Raw genomic sequence first — 18543 nt, forward strand, 5'->3', positions numbered from 1 at the left:
GCCTCAAGTCCTCCTGCTTCCCTGTGGGGAGAACATACTGGAAAGAAAAAGTAAGAAGAGATTAGTAAGAGCTGCAATAGCAGTGCCTACAACAGGTTGCAATCCTGTTCCTTCTGCATGGTTCTAGACACCTTTCCTCAAAAGGTTGATTAGAATTAGCAGCAGTAAAGAAAACCAGTAAGATCATATCAATGAAATATTTTCTACATGAAGAGATACTGGATTGATACCAGATCACTCTGGATAAGGGAGTTGAAAGGAGTGATGCAGAGCATAAATGAAATTAAAATAGAATGGTTACTCGCTATTTTTCACTATAAAGAAATCAGCTGAAATAAATATACATCAAACAGCTCATCTTAAATATGTTGTAAGCTTTATGGTTTTCTCTCTCTCTAGTGGACCCCTTTTTCCCCCCATAACAGCACAGACTGCCATAGAAACAGGTTTATTTGATGTGTTATATTCCTTCTGTAGCTAGAAAAAAGAATATTTAGCCCTGTCCAGGAAAGATTCTCCTCTGTGCTAGAAAAATTAAACCATGAATGACAAACGACAATGTTTTAGCTGAAAGTCCAGACTACCATGTTCACATCTAAATAAATTTCAATCATTAAAAACCATGAAAACGTTAAGCATTCAAAATTAGCTCTGCCTTGCCTTCAAATTACAATTATTAAAAAAAAAAATTATCCTCCTTTTAATTAATATATCACAACAGTTACAAATTTAGAATTACACTAAAGATGGAGAAAACTTTAGACAGAAAACATTAACCTGAAAGGCATCAAAATATTCAGTTTGGACAAACAAGAAAGTGGAAGGTCTAAATTAAACCAGCCATACTAGACAAAAGCAGTCTCCCCCTGAAGAGCTATGTATTAGAAACGATACAATAATAAGCTTCTTAAATTGCACAAAAAATCAAATAGTTTTAACATTGTATTATTGTAGTTTCATACAATAAACTTCAAATTAACCTTTTCCTTCAGAATTGACTATTTACAAAGTTTTCCACTGCAGAAATCGTAACTTGCTGAAGATCAGACTACCTTTTGTACTCTGCGTATCTTCAGATCAGCTCTTGATATTTCAGCTGATAAAGCATGCAGACAGATGTAGACTGCTGCAAGTAAAATATGACTTTCCCACTGATGATAGATGTACATACATCTGGGAATTAGACACAGTCTTAAATCTCTACTTATCTCATTTTTAGCAGCCAAAGTCACTGATACATCAATATATTGATAGAAGATTTTACTATTTACTACTTAATAGTAAGGAAAAAATATTCTGTATGCTTGAATGCCTGGAAAGCAAATGGCAACAATACATAAATCTTGCAAAAAGTAAAGAAAATTAATTTTTTTTAAATTGTAAAAAATAATCAGCTTTTACAAATAACTGAACGGGTTTCCACAAATATTTTACCTTTATATTCCTTTTACTCCCAAGACTTTAAACCATTGTAGAGTCCTAAATAAAAGTTCTTGTTCATACACAGTTCATGAAATACTTCAATCTCAATTGTAATCCTGTAACAAAACATGCTACTCAAGATACTGCCATTCCATCCGAGTCTGTTGTTGCAATTATGGCTTTGTAAAACGCTCAATATACATAATTAGACGCAGCGTACTGCAGAAATTACTGCACTCTGCCAGAAAAAGCTTCTGACGGTAATTTTTTGGGAGAGGAAAGACATATTCAGAATTTAGAATATTTGCATCAGACTACTATTTGTCAAACTTCAGTTTTCAAGTCTGTGCTCTAGTGTCTTCTGTGCTTTACCCAGCCATTTTTTCCTGTAATAGTCTCAGAGGACTGAGCAAAAACACACAGGAGTTTCATAGGACGGAAGAAGCACATAGATAATCCATTAGCAGGACCTTTACCAAAGTTAAGGTTTTTATATAGTAATTTGTTCACATAGGTTTGGGTTTGTTTGTTTATTCTGCAGTATCTGAATTACAAAAACTGTTTCAGCTGTTCTACCATAGCTCAGTGCCATGAGGCAACAACAGGGAAACAAAGTACATTCCCAGAAAGTTGCATTCTTTTTTACATATGTTAATTCTGCATACAAAACAAGTCTTACCCAGCTCTAGTTGTTTTATATTCCACCTTAAGAATAGGCTTGCAGGGTTCTGGCTTCTTTCCATCCTTCAACTGCTTTCCTAAAGTGAATTATATTCTTATATTAATCTTACAGTTCCATAACACAATGACAAATGAAGAAATTCATGATGCAACTTGCCAAGTATGTATATTCACATCTGACAATTAAAGAGTATGCCTTGGAATAACATCATATAAGACTTGTCAAAACTCTCAATATACCAACCTAGAATATTCTATGTAGTTCTGAGGTTTTTTGGGGATGATGATTGGTGAGGGTTTTTGTCTGATTTTGTCTTTTTTTTACATGTCATAGAATATTTGTTTTCAAAACTATAATTATTTCTTAAAGAAGCTGTTTTAAGTAGTGCTGAATATTTAAAATTTATCTCTTGTCTATCATTTTGCAACTAAAATCACTCAATTTACAAGTAAAATGAGGTTTATTCTGAGTGTTATTAAGGGCTAAGGCTTGAATGTGTACATCAAAACCAGTTCTTTCTCTACCCTGAGCTATGACCATCTGAAGCTTCTACACATACAATCTCCCATAGAGGCAGTAGAAATTAAGAGTATGGTGTAAATATGCCTTCCCCCCCCATCTGAATATTGAAGACGTTATATCAAACTATGAAGTTCTGAAGAAAACTTAATTTGAAGGTCAAAATCAGAAGAAAAAAAGATAAGACTATTTATTTTAGTTTTTCTACTACCAGAGATGTCAGTTTGTTCACTGACTGCTACAGAGCTTCCTTTTTTCATTCTAGTCCACAGCCAGCATAGCAAATATGGACTTGCTGTGTGCTCAGATAAGTAGAACTAGAATGCTTAACTACAGCATCTTTTACTATGACAGTAACCTCACTGTTCCTTTTGCCCTTAAGAATCTGAGGTAAATGATACTAAGACATGACTTAGGCTCATGCACACCATGGGAACCTGGCATTTGTATAATGTATTTTTGAAGAGCAGCAGCATACTTCACAGAACAAGAACACAGAATGTTAATTTCCTAGATTAGAGTTGATGCAAGACTTCCCAGAAGCAGGAACATCTTTCCAGATGCTAGTCTCATTATTGTAAACCTTTCCAAGAACTTATATGGTAATCTATGTGTTTATACACGCAACAGTTGCTCGCTTATATGCATTTTAAACAATAGACAGGTTTGTAACATCAAGAAAAAAGCAAGCCCTGCAAAACATGCATTAGTTAATTTTGGTATCAGTGCCATTATGTGGAAGGTGAGCTTGAAGTTGAGATTTGGACAAAAATTTGGATCCTTATTGCATACCTTTTTTAAAAATGGAATTTATCAGAATTCAATATGACAAAGTTTACTTGCATAATAAGTGCATTTTTAATACTTGGTTTTGCAAAACAAAGCCATCTATTAAAGCCATGTTCTGTGTGGTTTAAGAGTCAATGGATAACAGTGGTCATCTATTTTCATCTTACCATGCGGAGTGATCGTCTGGAATGGTTTGGTAGGAGATTTTACATTCCATATGGTCAAGGTACCATCTGAGTGACTACAAACAAATTGTTTTCCTTCATGATGCCAAGCCACAGAGTGGATAGCCTGCGTACGAGAAGGATTAAAAATCAGACCAGTGTATTAGTGTCATTTTATTCTTATTCCATTAGACAGCAAAAGGAAATTAGAAAAATTAGTAATTAAATCATATTGCTCTTAGTACATCCTAGTTTACCTGTTTAAGGGAAGGAAAAAAAAACCCTCCTCACAGTGTAGTCATGAAATACTTTTCAACAATAGGTAGCATGCAGAGATTAACTCCAAGCACTTGGTGCTTTGCTAAGCAAATTTTTTAATTATTGGGAAAAATACACTGTCCATACAAAAAGTACCTACTTCATAGGATTATCAAAGTTTTAAAGGGCATTTTGAGATGTCTAATGTGGATATACACAAGAGGCTTACAACATAAAGTAACAACTGAAGGAAGATCTATTTGAAATGATGATGAAAAAAATAGTTTGACTAAGCAATCCGATGTTGCAATAGCAGTTTTGAGGTATAGGAGAGTAAATCTTTCCCTGAATACAGAAACATCCTTATATTCATAAAATTAGGAATAGAATGATTAAGGCATGCCACAAGAAATCTTACAGCAGAAAAAGAAAAGATGACTCAAGAAAATCTAGTTACTGCCTTGAGGTGAGAAAAAAAAGTCAACAGTGAAGCAAGGAGTGTAAATAAGACAGAAAAATTAACTAGTAAGTAATGACTGATGCCATTTCCAGCATCAATACTAGCACATGGAGATGTCATAAATCATTAGGTCATGTTATAGCATAAAAATAAACAATGAAACCTCAAAGTGTTTCTCTATTACTCAGAAAGGGCAGAAAGTATTATCTGGCAGAAGTATGCAACTTTGCTGTTACCAATACAGTAGACTTGCTTAATACTTATGGTAGAGATATTACTCTAAACTGAAAGCAGGACCTTAATATGTGAAAGCTAATTCACTGTATAATATCATCTCTCCACAGAAGACGGTATCTATAAGCAGGGCTTAGGTTCACTCCAGCTCCTCAGGTACCTACACATTTCCTTTTTGAGGAATCCTGGGTGTGAGAATAGCATGGAACCCTAGCAGCAGTGAAAGTTTCAGTTAATTACTAGGTGAGGAGAGGACAAAGAGGAAGGAAAAATAAATTTAAAATCTCCAAACAAACAAAAACCCCAACCACAAACCAAAAACCATCCCAAAAACCCACACAACACAGGTCTAAAGCTAGCTTTACCTAAACTGATTCTTGGACTCTTTCAAGGAGTTCCCTGTCCTTCCCCAACTGAGGGGCCCAGAACTGGACACAATACTTCAGATGCAGCCTCATCAGGGCAGACTAAAGGGTAAGGAGAACCTTTCTCAACCTACTAGCCACACTCCTTCTAATACACCCCAGAACAGCATTAGCTTTCTTGGCCACAAGAGCACAGTGCGGGCCCATGGTCAACCTCCCATCCACTAGGACCCCCAGGTCCTTTTCCCCTTCACTTTTCTCCAAAAAGTATACACTAAAGTATTTCACAAAAGTATACAGAAAAACTATGGTCTCTAGCAGTGTGATTGGGAGAATCCAGTGATTAAATGGCAGAGGAAAACAACTACACTGCACGAGTGTAGAGTCTTCAGCAATAATGTTTGCAGTTTATAGTAGTAGATCTGGAGCCATATATTAAGTTTAGTATTTCTTAGTCAACTTTAGTTTTGTTCCCTACATAGGGTGCAATTACTGTAAGTTTTGTTTGAAAACAGATTCACATCTACAGATACACAGCTCAGACATCTCACATGAGGCCTCCTTGAGTGTCAAAGTGAAAGTCTTGCTCATCTTGGCTGTGAGATAAATTTTCATTTAGCAAATAAATGATATGACAGATCTTCCATAAATATTGAAAATTGGCTTTTATTCACTTCAACAACATAGCACCAGAGATCAGCAAGTTTGAAAGTGCATAGCTGGTAAAGAAAAGGCTGCATTTATAACAAAAGCTGATTTTCTTAGTGGAAAGAGTTTGTTATCTGTATTATGATTATCGATACAATGTAATAATGTGGTGGGTTGAAATTAACCCCCAACATAAAATTGCCATGCCAGCTCAGTTGAAAGGAAATGAAGCTATATTTACAAACAAAACTACAATCTAGAAATACGGAATGCAATGAGTATGTACAAAATATATAATATTTACATGTATTTAGAATTTATGCACAATAGCACAGGAACCCCCTTGGGGGGTACCAACAGCTTCCTCCTCTTCCCCCTTGTACACAGGACAAGAGATGTTAGTTTTCAGACCAATGGAATTATTTAGACCTTACCATTATTTTACATCCAATGGTAATTTATTTACCTTCTACTACTTTCTATTCAAAATATGTGGAAAATTTCCTAGGCCCAGCCTAAAATTGCCACAATTAAGTATATTTTAAATACTCTCTTCATGTAGATTCTAACCTTGACAACAGTGGGCAGCCCATAGTGTAAGTGGAACAATTTCGGATACATACTTATGTAGAAACTGGTCTTAAGAACCAGTAAGAAAGCAAGCTTTATAGAAGGATAAATCTGAGCAATGAACACTTTTTTAGAATAGAACAGACCAGGTTGGAAGAGACCTCCAAGATCATCACATCCAACCTATCATCCAACACCCCGTAATCAACTAATCCATGCAACCAAGCACCCTATCAAGTCTCCTCCTGAACACCTCCAGTGATGGTGACTCCACCACCTCCCTGGGCAGCCCATTCCAATGGGCAATCACTCTGCGTAGAACTTCCTTACCTCCAGCCTAAACCTCCCCTGGTGCAGCTTGAGACTGTGTCCTCTTGTTCTGGTGCTGGTTGCCTGGGAGAAGAGACCAGCCTCTGCCTGTCTACAACCCTCCCTTCAGGTAGTTGTAGAGAGCAATAAGGTCACCCCTGAGTCTCCTCTTCTCCAGGCTAAGCAACCCCAGCTTCCTCAGCCTCTCCTCGTAGGGCTTGTGTTCCAAACCCCTCACCAACTTTGTTGCCCTTCTCTGGACACGCTCCAGCAAGTCAACATCCTTCCTAAACTGAGGGGCCCAGAACTGGAGACAGTACTCGAGGTGCAGCCTAACCAGTGCAGTGTACAGGGGCAGAATGATCTCCCTGCTCCTGCTGGCCACACTGTTCCTGATGCAGGCCAGGATGCCATTGGCCCTCCTGGCTGCCTGGACACACTGCAGGCTCATGTTCAGCAGTGAAACCTTCTTGAAAAAGGTCAGGAATAAGGAAACTCAACAACCCATTACTATTGAAACAGCCCTAATGCTTAAGAACATAAAGAGATCTGATAAACTGAGCACAAAGAAGGATTATTATCACTTAAATTCTGCAAGAAAACTGATGGGATGGAAAGAACACTGAAGGAGAATGAGGCCTTTGGCTCTATGGGTTTTTATCTTTAGTGTTATAGAGCACCTGGTTACACTTAGCAATATAGCTAAGTATTATTTAAAGCACAATAAAATGCATTGTTTGTGTTTTTAAAAGAATTCCACCAAAAATTCTGTGGGTTGAGTATGCTAAACTTTGCTACACAACACTATCCTTGCAATTCACAACTTTGTGTAAGCCTGAAAAATAAAACCAGACCTACAGCAGCGGTAGAAAAATCTCTACAGTAACTTCAGGTGGCATTAGTTGGTTAACAGCACTAGCCTCAGTCATCAAAATGAAACTGATAACTAAAAAATCATCTCAATAATCAAGGGCAAAAGTTTTGACTTTTTTTCCATTGCTATTGTTAGTGCAAGAATTTGAAGGGAAGTATAACATCCAATATTGAAAAAACAGGCAGAAGCCACTGAGGCCGCAGATAGCTTCTTAAAGACACTGAAAAGTTCCTAGTAGTAATTTCCCCCCCCAGCATTTCACACAAAACTTACTTATTCAAAATAAATCTCTCAAAGTTTTATTGATATTTCTCATCTCAACTTAAAGGTTCACTTTGCACCCTGTTGGTGCCATGATGCAGCAGTATGATTACCTGGTGCTGATTCAGTTGTTTCAAATATTTTTGTGGAATGTATTACTGGTCATACAGATCCAGATCAGACAGTAATCCCTCATGACAAGATCATGCACTGGTGCCACAAAGGACTGTTGCTATATGACCTCTGAAAATCCTTTCCAATTCAAAGGTATTCCAGAACTGTATGATTTAAGCTACAAGGTTTGGTTTTTGTATCCTTAGCAGTTATCTGCACAGGTAATTGTCATGGGATGTGTTGAAACTACTGCTGATATTCAATACTATGTTGCCATCCTGCCAGATGCAAAATGAAAGTGCTGTCTGGAGCCAAGTATCATGGGGCTTGAAGTTCAGATGGTAACATGACAGGGTTCCTGTCCCAGTTGATGTTTCTCATTTTTGGGGTGCTAGTCTTTTCTGCTGTGCAGACTGTGGGTTACAGGGGGAGAGAGTGGTATCCCTGGCTTCTACTCCTACATTTTACTACACTGACCTGCAAATAGGCTGAGGTAATTGTGTATTGCATTATCCTAGAACAGAATTAACCAGGTTGGAAAAGACCTTCAAGATTGAGTCCAACCCATCACCCAACACCATCTAATCAACTAAACCATGGCACAATGCGCCCCATCCAGTCTCCTCTTAAACACTTCCAGTGATGGTGACTCCACCACCTCCCTGGGCAGCCCATTCTAAAGGCCAATGACTCTTTCTGTGAAGAACTTCTTCCTAACACCCAGTCTAAATCTCCCCTGGTGCTGTTTGAGACTGTGTCCTCTTGTTCTGGTGCTGGTTGCTTAGGAGAAGAAACCAACCCCCACCTGGCTACAACCTCCCTTCAGGTAGTTGTAGACAGCAATACTAAAAAAAAAAAAAACCAACAAAAAACAAACACAACAGAAAAAACCCAAAGAGATGTTTAAAGGGTTTTCAAAAAAGTTTCTAAAGAAAAGTTCATTCACAACTGTAGTTCCATTATGTCACAAGCAATTTTCTCCAAATTCTCTGAAAAAGAATGGTATGCTCCTGCATTGTCACATACAACATATGACTGTTATAATAATTAAAAAAACCCCACAGTACTGGAAGTTCAGGATCTTATTGCTAACACAGAAAAATCAAGAACAAATTCTAAACTACCCATTATTCACTAGAACGCCATTGAGGGAAGAATGTCATCAATCAGCACTAATACTAATCATGGCCTAGAGTGACCTCCCATGGCTACAGCTAAGCAGAAGTACAATTATAAATGTTTCAGGGGTGTCTCTACCCTGTAACTATTCCTGTCTTTCAAATAAGTGTTCCTAGTGTTCTTTTGCTGCAACTATCAGATCACGGTGCTGGACAGCCACACAAGTCCAGACAGAAAGAACCTGTTGCACTGACCTAGCATTCAGGCAACAAATAAGATTTCCCCAACGCAACATGGGAATTTGCTTTGATAGAACCTTTGAGAAGTAAGGTAATTTGGAATGAAACCAAGCAAAAAGCCAAAGATAAAATGAGATTCAACTTCTTCCACATGAAAACTGCATATTTTGATGAACCTCTGATGATGCAGGGAGTTCCATCTTTGTTTCTTAGCAGAAGAAAATCAGAGGATGTCATCTGGATCTCTCCGCACATCTGAAGTTTTGAGTCAAAAAGCTGCCAACAAATGACGGCATGCTGGGCTTCACAAGTCCTTCAAGTTACACATTTAAAAGACCACTCTCAACTACAAGGTGATGAGAGTGGAGCCTAATCCAACAGAAAAATTTCTAGCAAAATAGTCTTTATAGTATCAAAGTGCCTGACCATATTATTCATGGTGCCTGATGAAACAAAGCCATAAAACCACGTAAGCACTGAGGCTGGAAGAAATCTTTCAGATCAAGTCTAGCCACTCACCTAGAGCTCACAATCCCACCACTACTGCTAAGCCACTGCCACTAAACCATTTTCACCTCTTAACAGCCACCATCAAGCAAGCAAGCATGTTTCACAGCACCGCTACAGGAAAAAGAGGATCCAGCTCCAGGGTCCTGACAACTACATCTGGTGCTTCAATATTATGAAGAATTGCAGCTGTGCTATACTGCCAAGCTCTGCTGATGTCAGTCCTGCAACTTTCAGCAGCAACAAAATTCATGTCCCAGGTAGAGCACTGTGATTTCTAATAGGCATAGTGTCAGTTATTACCCTTTCAATGACTGGTGATGGCTTTTAAAACCAACAGGACTACACAGTTCACCAGTATTCAAATTATTTCTTTTCAACAGGATTAGAGACAGTTTCCCCAGTGCTAATAAGCAGGCCTGATTCACCAAACAGGATCCCTTTGTGAACCCCCCTCATACATTTCAGTGGTCTGAGATGGCACACTTGGGGAAGAAGAAGAGAGAACAGACAGCATGAACAAGATGACTAGAAAGGTAACATCAAGGAGTTGACTACTCCATTCACTAACAAAATTGAGGAAGATTACTCTATTTTTGCAGTTAATAAAAAGGCAACAAAGAATAAAATCAGAGATACAGAAGCAGCCCTACTTCACCTAACTTGCACCCAAAAAAATGTAAATTGGATACATGCATTTCATCTGCTTTCTCCACCTTCCTATTCATTGTATTTTTTGTATCTGACGGGATCTTCTATCAAGGTGTTCAGTCCAGAAACAATGACAGCCCTCTCTACAGTGATACCTTTCAAGAAACATATTTTCAATTGTTAGGCAAAATTAATTATTTTATTTCTATGCCATTCAGGCCAGAACCCAGAAGAACTTTAAAGTGCCTAACTGTATCAAATTCAAATTAAGAAAGGGGCATTATTCTATTCTGCCTTCCCCCTTCAATTGGATCTACATAACCTGCCCACTGAAGAAGAAATTCCTTGTCATACAATGTTAAATGGATGAGAACCAACTAATTACTACTGTATGCAGTAATTCTTCTTCCCAAAGAAATATTTTCCTTAAGGGCAACTGGAACTCACAGAAAACACATCATTCAACCTCTAGGACTTGAATGGCCAGTATAATTTAAGTAGCTTTATGTATGTTGATTCTCACTAATCAGAACAGTGGTACTCAAAATTCACTCCATAGGTCTTTTTCTCTGTCCCTTTCTGCTCCATTCCTAAGTTATAGTAATGATCATTTCTTTAATGAACAATCTGACCCTTAGATATGCAATTACCTCTTTTGCAATGAAAAAAAAAATAATAAAAAATTAAACTGAGCTAGATGCTTTCACATATAAATCCTGAAGGGAATTGAACATGAGACAGGTGAACTACTCACTGCTCACCTCCTTTCAAGTCAGGATTAGTTCAAGAATACAACAGGTACGGAGTAAATTTTTTTTTTTTTTAAACAAATGGACCACAAAAGTCAAGGAAACCCAGAATAATTAGCACAGTGTCTACTCTGGGTAAGTTTCTAGAAATGTCACCAAAACTTTAAGAACAGAATAAATCTACATATGGATGAGTACAATATACCAGTAAGAAGTCAACATGGTTTTTTGTAAAACAAACATCAGATTCAACAAACCTCCAAAAACGTTAACAAGCATGTAGTGAAGAGAAGCATGAATCAAGCTGCATACACCATTTTCAAAGTCTTTCAACAACACCTCTTACAGGAAACTAAACCCACACTACAGATCCCTTACCTAATGAGTAAATTGGTTAAGGTATCAGGAAGCAAAGCAAACTAGAATAAAGATAGGATGGTAGAAATTAATTAGTTCATGGCTGAAGGCAACTGGGAAAGGCTGCCTGAGGGATCTGTGCTGCTCAGTTTATTCCTAAACTTGGAAAATTTGAAGCATATTTGTGTGGTAATTCTGCTAACAGTACCAACACATATTCAATACAGAATCAGGATTCCAGTGAAGAACTGCAGGAAGTCTTAACTTTTTTTATTGTCCATGTAAATGTGAAGCTATGCATAAACACAATGGACTTTGAACAGACACTTAACACTGAAGAATGAGACTCTAGTTTCAGAGTAGATTGCATCAGCTTAATGCCCGCATCCAGAGGCTAACCCAGTGTCAAGATAGAAATAAAACAATTATTCCACAGCACAGTGTATTAAAAATGCAGTCACACTGGATTTGTATTTTTGTGTTTCTCTTTTTATAAAGCAAAGATACAACAGAATGGTTAAAACCAGAAATTTAACGCCAAAAGCATAAGGCTTATAGAACAAACTCCATTAGAACTGGAAAAAAGATAGCGGAGACAGGCTATAAAAAAAGCAAGAGAGAATGAATTAGGTACATACAATGAAACCGGAAGGTACAAAAATTGCTCTTAACATCTTTGAGGCTTATACAGAAATTTGTGAACAAAGAAGCTCCATTGAGCTCTGATGCCCTAATATAGCTCTGACTACCTAAGGCTTAGACCGCTTCAGTGATTTTTTCCTTCAAACTCCTCATTGGCAGAACTAACACACAAGCATGAGCACTGAGTCAGAACCATCACACAAAAAAACCCAAATGCTGTCTTGTGAAAAGTTCAGCACAGAGCTAAAGAAAGGCCTGTTTCTTGTATCACAGCAAATGTGCTAACTGGTACTGAAGAATGACACAGTCATTTTTACAATTAATGAAATGCAATTGAGACTAATATTAAATAAAATACATCACCTTGAATATTATGTTGAATTGGGTTTTGTAACCTTTCAAAAAGCCTACATTTTCTTAAGAATCAAGTTTGCTTTTTTCAAAAGAAACTTAATTCAATACCATTCTTTTTTCTAAACATCCCCTAGTTTTGTTTCAAACCTTGATCCTACCCTAAAAAAAAGGGTGGGGGTAGTGGTAGTGTTTATGGAACTGTCTTAGTGAAACTATTTAGCAGCTTTTTCCCCCTGTACACCTTTTCAGAATGTGAGAGATTCCAAATCATGGAAATTGCCAAACCGTCTTGTTTCAACTCAAGACTCAAGCTTTTAAATACAGGTGAAAGCCACACTGCTAAAAAAAAATTAAACCCCCCCCCCCAACATTTGAAAACTTCCCCTCTCAGGCCCCAAAACTACTAAAGAATCAGCCCCCATAATTACTGAAGAAATCCATGCCACCATTCATTGTTTCAAACTTCAACTCTGTCAACACTTACTCAGGTCTGAAGTTTCTATTATTCAAACACTATGGCTCTTTTAGAGAAAACTTCAAGTACTTGCAATTTCAAAGACACTTATTTATTGATCCACTGGAGACAGAAGTAGGAGAAGAAATGAAAGAAAAATAGTAAAAGTCACTATTAGAATAGCAAATTATATCCTCATAGTAAGTAATGCAGATGAAAAATGTTACCTCATCATGTGTGTATCTGTAGTCTGCCTTCTTGGACTTCAGATCCCATAATACCACTGTTCCAGACTCAAAGCCAATCAGAAGCTGCAATAATAAGCCGCTTTCATTAGGTCTTTGCAAGAATAAGCAGAACCACTACAATTTGCAATGCTTGTAGTTCTTGTCCCAAGGAGATGCAGTATTAATTACATGTAGTTACTCTACTGAGTATATGAAGACAACAAGGAGAGGTGGTGAAGACCTCAATGTTGGAGATGTTTACTTTGTACTTGCCATTCTCCTAAACTTCCAGCTAATACAACTGACTTTCATGCAAAAGTAAAAAAAAAAAATTCTAGAAAGCAGCATTCTTATGAAGATTCTTTGGAAATCCCCCTTGAGTTCCAGAAATGTCAACACTGAGCTTTCATTAATGCACTCCTTTTGAGTGAAAATGGGTGGGTTGGAAAATAAATTTTTACATGCATTTTTATTCACTGGAATTTGTTCTGCTTAGATTTGTGATATTCTTCTTGAAGTTACAAGTAACAGTTCATTCATTGTCTATAAAGAAACAATATAATATGAGCTTCTCTCTATGTTAATCACAATTGAGGTAACTGGATAAAGGAACACCAAGAACATCAGATGGAAAGAAGAGTGAAGCTAGAGCGAAATTGGACAAGAAGTCCTGCTTGAAAAATAGTGTATTGAATAGTCTTTGAACATCTCCTACCTTTCCTTCATCCATTGGATTGTCGCTAATGTGGACAACAGGTCCTGGGTGAGATTTGGATGACCTGAACAAGAAATGTTTCCATTTAATAAAAAAAATAAAAAAATTAAAGTTTCCCCTGCCCAAAATTTCATCAAGATGACTACAATACAGATTCTGCAGATATACACTCCATATAAGCAAGCTGTAGATATTCAGCACAGAGTCATTTTTATCTTTAAGTCCATAAATACATTATTTTTAGGCACTTCAATTTTGCCTTTATCTAATAAGGAAAGACTTGCTTACTGCTCATTTGCTAAAATAAGATTTACCATTAGTTTTCCAATATTAGTATTTGTTATAGAATTAATACTGTTGGATAAAATGTTTATTTGCATGCTGGAAAACAGGCCTTGCCTGTTCAAAAACTGCCCAAGCTGGGCACTATTAGAACAACACAGAGTTATGATTCTGTTGACTTCTTGCTAGAGCCAGAGAAGAGATGTTTGTTTCAACAGCCTTTAGCAAGTGATGGGTATCATAAATGCTTTGAAGATAGATGTAACATTCTGGGATCAAAATAGCAGCACAGGAACAGCAGCACAAAAGTATATGTTTTTACCCACAAAACTCTGCATTTGCATACACAAATTTACATGTATATGCCTGCAAAGTATACTTGGCTCTAAGAATAGATTTATTTAAATTTACATTTTCAGACAGTAATTTTATAGTCAGCATGCATCAGCTCTCTTATGATGCTTACCATTATACTCCGGGCTTTAACCCCAAAACTGTAGAAGTGATATGCCTACTCAAGTACCAACCACTTCATATTTTAGCATACATTGTTTTTTCTAGTTATCAGTTCTTAATTTTTAAGTCTATTACAGGCACTATGATAAAACAGTGTTATAGGTAAAAAGCTGTGAATTTACACTAACACTTCACATTTATGAAAGTAAAAAGTATTTACGTTGCTGTTTATATACTTTGATCACCTATTTGCTGTAATTGGGACCATTATGGAAGCCACTTTAGGTAACAATAATAACATCAATTGCAGAAATGCTATTTGGGACACTTGTATTCCCTTCCCCTCAGACAACACTTGATTAAACTCACAGTTCAATGGCTTTATTCCACATGATGACATAGCCTGAGAGAGTAAATGACTCCACATTGACAATGTGAATGTTTCCTCTTTCGGTTCCCACGTAGAGCCATTTACTTTGGAAAGGCAGATGACAAAACGTTATCCTGAAAAAAAGTCATGAAAAAAAGGAATTAGTCTTTTAGATACCTTATACTTCAAGGTCTACTTTGCCAAAAAGTAGGAAAAAAGGTCATAGGCAAATAAGCAGAAATAAAAGAAGTTACAGGCAGAGAAAGCAGCAAAGCCAATAGAGAAGTAATGACATAAGTAAGAGATGCACAGCAATATAAAAACTTGAAATAAGCAAAACTATAGAAACCAAGTTAATCTAAAACTACAACATAATTCTGACAACATTCACACAGCTACCTTTGAAAGTAGTTGTATCAAATGTGCAGAGGTTGTGGATTCTCCCCCTCTGGGGACTTTCAAAAGCCACTTGGATATGTTCCTGTGCAACCTGATCCGGCCATACCGATATTAGTAGGGTGGTTGGACCAGCTGATCTCCAGGTCCCTTCTGACTCCTCTCATTCTGTGACTCTATGAATATATTTGCTCAAGATTGCTACGATTTTAAACTTAAAATGCAATATTCTTGTTATAATCGCCAAATCTCCCCTTGAAGTTTTAAATAACAAAGTATTAGAACAGAATAGAATAAACCAGGTTGGAAGAGACCTTCCAACCCATCATCCAACACCATCTAATCAACTAAACCATGGCACCAAGCACCCCATCAAGTATTCTCAGAAGTAGCTTTATGAAGATTAAGCTGGCCTCAAGCAAGATCACAAAGATAGAAAACAAACCATAGGCAATATAAACTTACATGTAGCCTAATCCATCCCCCATGAGCAAGCCTAAAACTCAATCCTTAACACTTGCAAAACTAATTTTAAGGTAGTTTAAATCTGGGGCTATTGTTTTCCTTAAACCACATTTTTTACCTCATAGGTTACTCTTCTTCTAGAGCTACCTAAACAAAACCCATGCCCCAAAACCTTACTGCCCAGTAACAGAGCTATCACACAAGCAGGTTAATGGGAAAGGAAAAGAGATGCAGCATGAAAAGATAAACCCTCAGAGCTGCACAACATGATAGCTTCTGTGCCAGGACTCCACATGCTAGAAGCAGCTGGCAGCTAGATCAGTTGGATTAAAAAAGTAGCCTAGCAGCCAGAAATAAATAATATTTAGGAGCAGGGACATAGGTCTGTCTTGATCTGTGAGTAATGCTCTCAATTATAGTTGTCCAACATTTCCATTATAAAAGCCGAATCATATTGTTGCTCACTATTACATGAAGCTGAAGCTGTGACCTCAATTGCTCTAGAAAAAGGACAACACCCTGAGCTACACAGATTTTAAACAACATTTGAAAGGTTATAGTCCTCCTAGTCATAGCTTCACTGAATTTTGTTTATCTGAAGGACCAGTGACAACATAATAGCACATCAACATACAGACTACACTTCGTGGCCTAGCTTGTTCCACTGAAAATTGGACTCAAACTTGATTTGGAGGACAGAAAAAGACGACCCGAATCTTCTTGGTGGCAAAGCAATACTTGTTTATTTACCACTTGGCCATGAATAGCATGTTTGTTTGTTTTTTCCCCCCTAAAAAAAAAAAAGTAAATTTTTCTTTCAGAAAACTATCCTTCTGCCACAGGGTTAGAGTAGTGTGCTCCACCCATAACATATTTTAAGGGCGGCTGAAATGGAATTTGCCATTGCTTTAACTCCCCTTCCCTCTCTCTCTACCCACAAATGGATATGTATGTAAAAGGGGAAAATACAATGAATTGTTTTGAATAGATGGAAAAAGACTACAGACACACTCTAATTTTTTTTCACGTCTTTCTTCCACACAAGCTCCAACTGCCTGAAAATACTGTACCAGCAAAAGCAGAGCATCATACTCATCCTTTCCTGTATCAAACCACTCTAGAAAAAAAAAAATACTTTAACAGAAGCATCTATAAATAATGGACACATTTTGTGTACTAAAGAAACAGCCTGGGACTGTTGGATCACAAAAAGTAGGCTTTTGCAGGCAGCTCTTTCATAGCACAACAGATTCCCCACATTATCCCCAAGGATATATCGGCTAACTTGGTAAGTACAGCACATTTTGCAATTGAACACTCAGCATAATGCAAGTATTGTACACAGCACTTTATTCCAGGTATTATACTTCACCATACCCACGCAAAGAAAAAAAACAAACACCAACAACCCCCAAACAAACAAAAAACCACTCTTTACAGGAAAGAAACCACCACAAAACCAAAAAAATCAATGCTTTAGAGAGATTTTCTAAAATAACCCTAAAATCTACAGTATGATTTCAATATATGTTAGCATTGCTGCTAAAACGAGGTACTGTTATGCAACCCCAAAACAAGAGAGTTTTACTAGCTGTACTTCTCTCTAAGCAAAACATTTTCCTCTTCACTGCATAGTTGCAAAGCCGCTTCTTCCCTACCAAAAATACCCACAAGTCATTTCACTTCTGTGAAATTAATTTGTAAGGTTTGAATAAGCAGCTCAAGAGAAAAAAAACAACAACCATATACAGAAAACCCTACTGGGGTTTCACTAGCAGTGAAAAATATACACACACTGTACTCATGTGTAGTATTGCTTATGGGACAGTGTTAGGAGTTGTTATAGGTTTAGGACTACTGTTCTAATGTATTATTGTTAATAAAAGTTTAAGATAATTCGGGAGTCTGTCGGGCTGGATGTCTCCAAGGGGTTGAACAGGAAATATGAGATACCATTATCCCATTCCAACTGGTCTGTACATTTCTATATAATCTGAAGTACAGCTTGTTCTCTTTTCCCCTTTTTCTCTTTCTGCCTTTGCTTGCTTTCTATTCACTGTGTTTAGGTTATGGTAAGCTTTGGTGGGAATGGGGAGAGAATTTTTTTTAGCTTGCAACAGCCTTTTGGGCTTTGTCCAGGGCGGGTGTCCAGAGGGGTCTGGGGCTGTGTACACACATATGTTTATTACCATTTTTATTTAGTTTACTTTTGTAAATATTATTTTAACTTTTGAATTCTGCATAAGCATCGTTATTTACTCTTTTTGAGGTAAATTCCAAATTCTGTGTGGTGCAAAACCACCACAGCAGTGATAGGGAAGTCTTTCAGAAGCCGTTTGCAAAACCACTGAAAGGTTTTTTCTTAACTGCAGACCATCTGTCTTTTGTGATAATCTGTCAATGTTGGTTAAAAAAAAAAAAAAGCAAAATTTTAATTGTAGTTGGTTTACAGCATATGTGAAAATAGTGGCAGCAAGTGATAGTATTCCCTAGAGGAATTGAATTACAGAGATATCAAAGAATACAATTTATTAAATTAATATGTAAATCAAAGAATTAGAATTTTAAGGGAAGTACTAAGTAAAAATGACAGGCTCATATCTTGAGTGTATTATTATAACAGAAATCCTTTTAAATTAATCTTTTCCTTAGTCTACTGCACTATGAAGTAGTGCATGTTCTTCAGAATTTTCCACTGCTGTACCAGAGCACAGTGACAAATACTTTGAACCACTAACACTGGCAGCAGCTTTTAAGCCACTAAAACTATTTGTAGATCCTAGGCTGCAGGCTACTGTAATTACACTAGCTGCTCAGATCATTGTTGTCTACCCAAAATAAGTATTTCCTAAAAAGAAAAGTGTTAAGCTACCAAAGTTGTGTTCTGCATA

General features: G+C 37.1%; 1 protein-coding gene across 8 annotated transcripts in view; it reads right to left on the reverse strand.

The window, feature by feature from the left end:
• The window catches only part of STXBP5 (syntaxin binding protein 5), a 100164-nt gene that overhangs the window by 49220 nt on the left and 32401 nt on the right, over positions 1 to 18543 (reverse strand). For all 8 annotated transcript variants that reach the window (XM_054162740.1, XM_054162738.1, XM_054162739.1 and 5 more), the window contains exons 5-9: positions 14791 to 14925; positions 13684 to 13747; positions 12969 to 13052; positions 3580 to 3703; positions 2102 to 2180 (exon numbers count right to left, since the gene is read on the reverse strand). In XM_054162740.1, the coding sequence (XP_054018715.1) occupies positions 2102 to 2180; positions 3580 to 3703; positions 12969 to 13052; positions 13684 to 13747; positions 14791 to 14925 (486 nt within the window). The remainder of the gene's footprint in view (positions 1 to 2101; positions 2181 to 3579; positions 3704 to 12968; positions 13053 to 13683; positions 13748 to 14790; positions 14926 to 18543) is intronic.

The sequence above is a fragment of the Dryobates pubescens genome, chromosome 6, assembly GCF_014839835.1.
Source record: "Dryobates pubescens isolate bDryPub1 chromosome 6, bDryPub1.pri, whole genome shotgun sequence".
Classification (NCBI taxonomy): Eukaryota; Metazoa; Chordata; class Aves; order Piciformes; family Picidae; genus Dryobates; species Dryobates pubescens.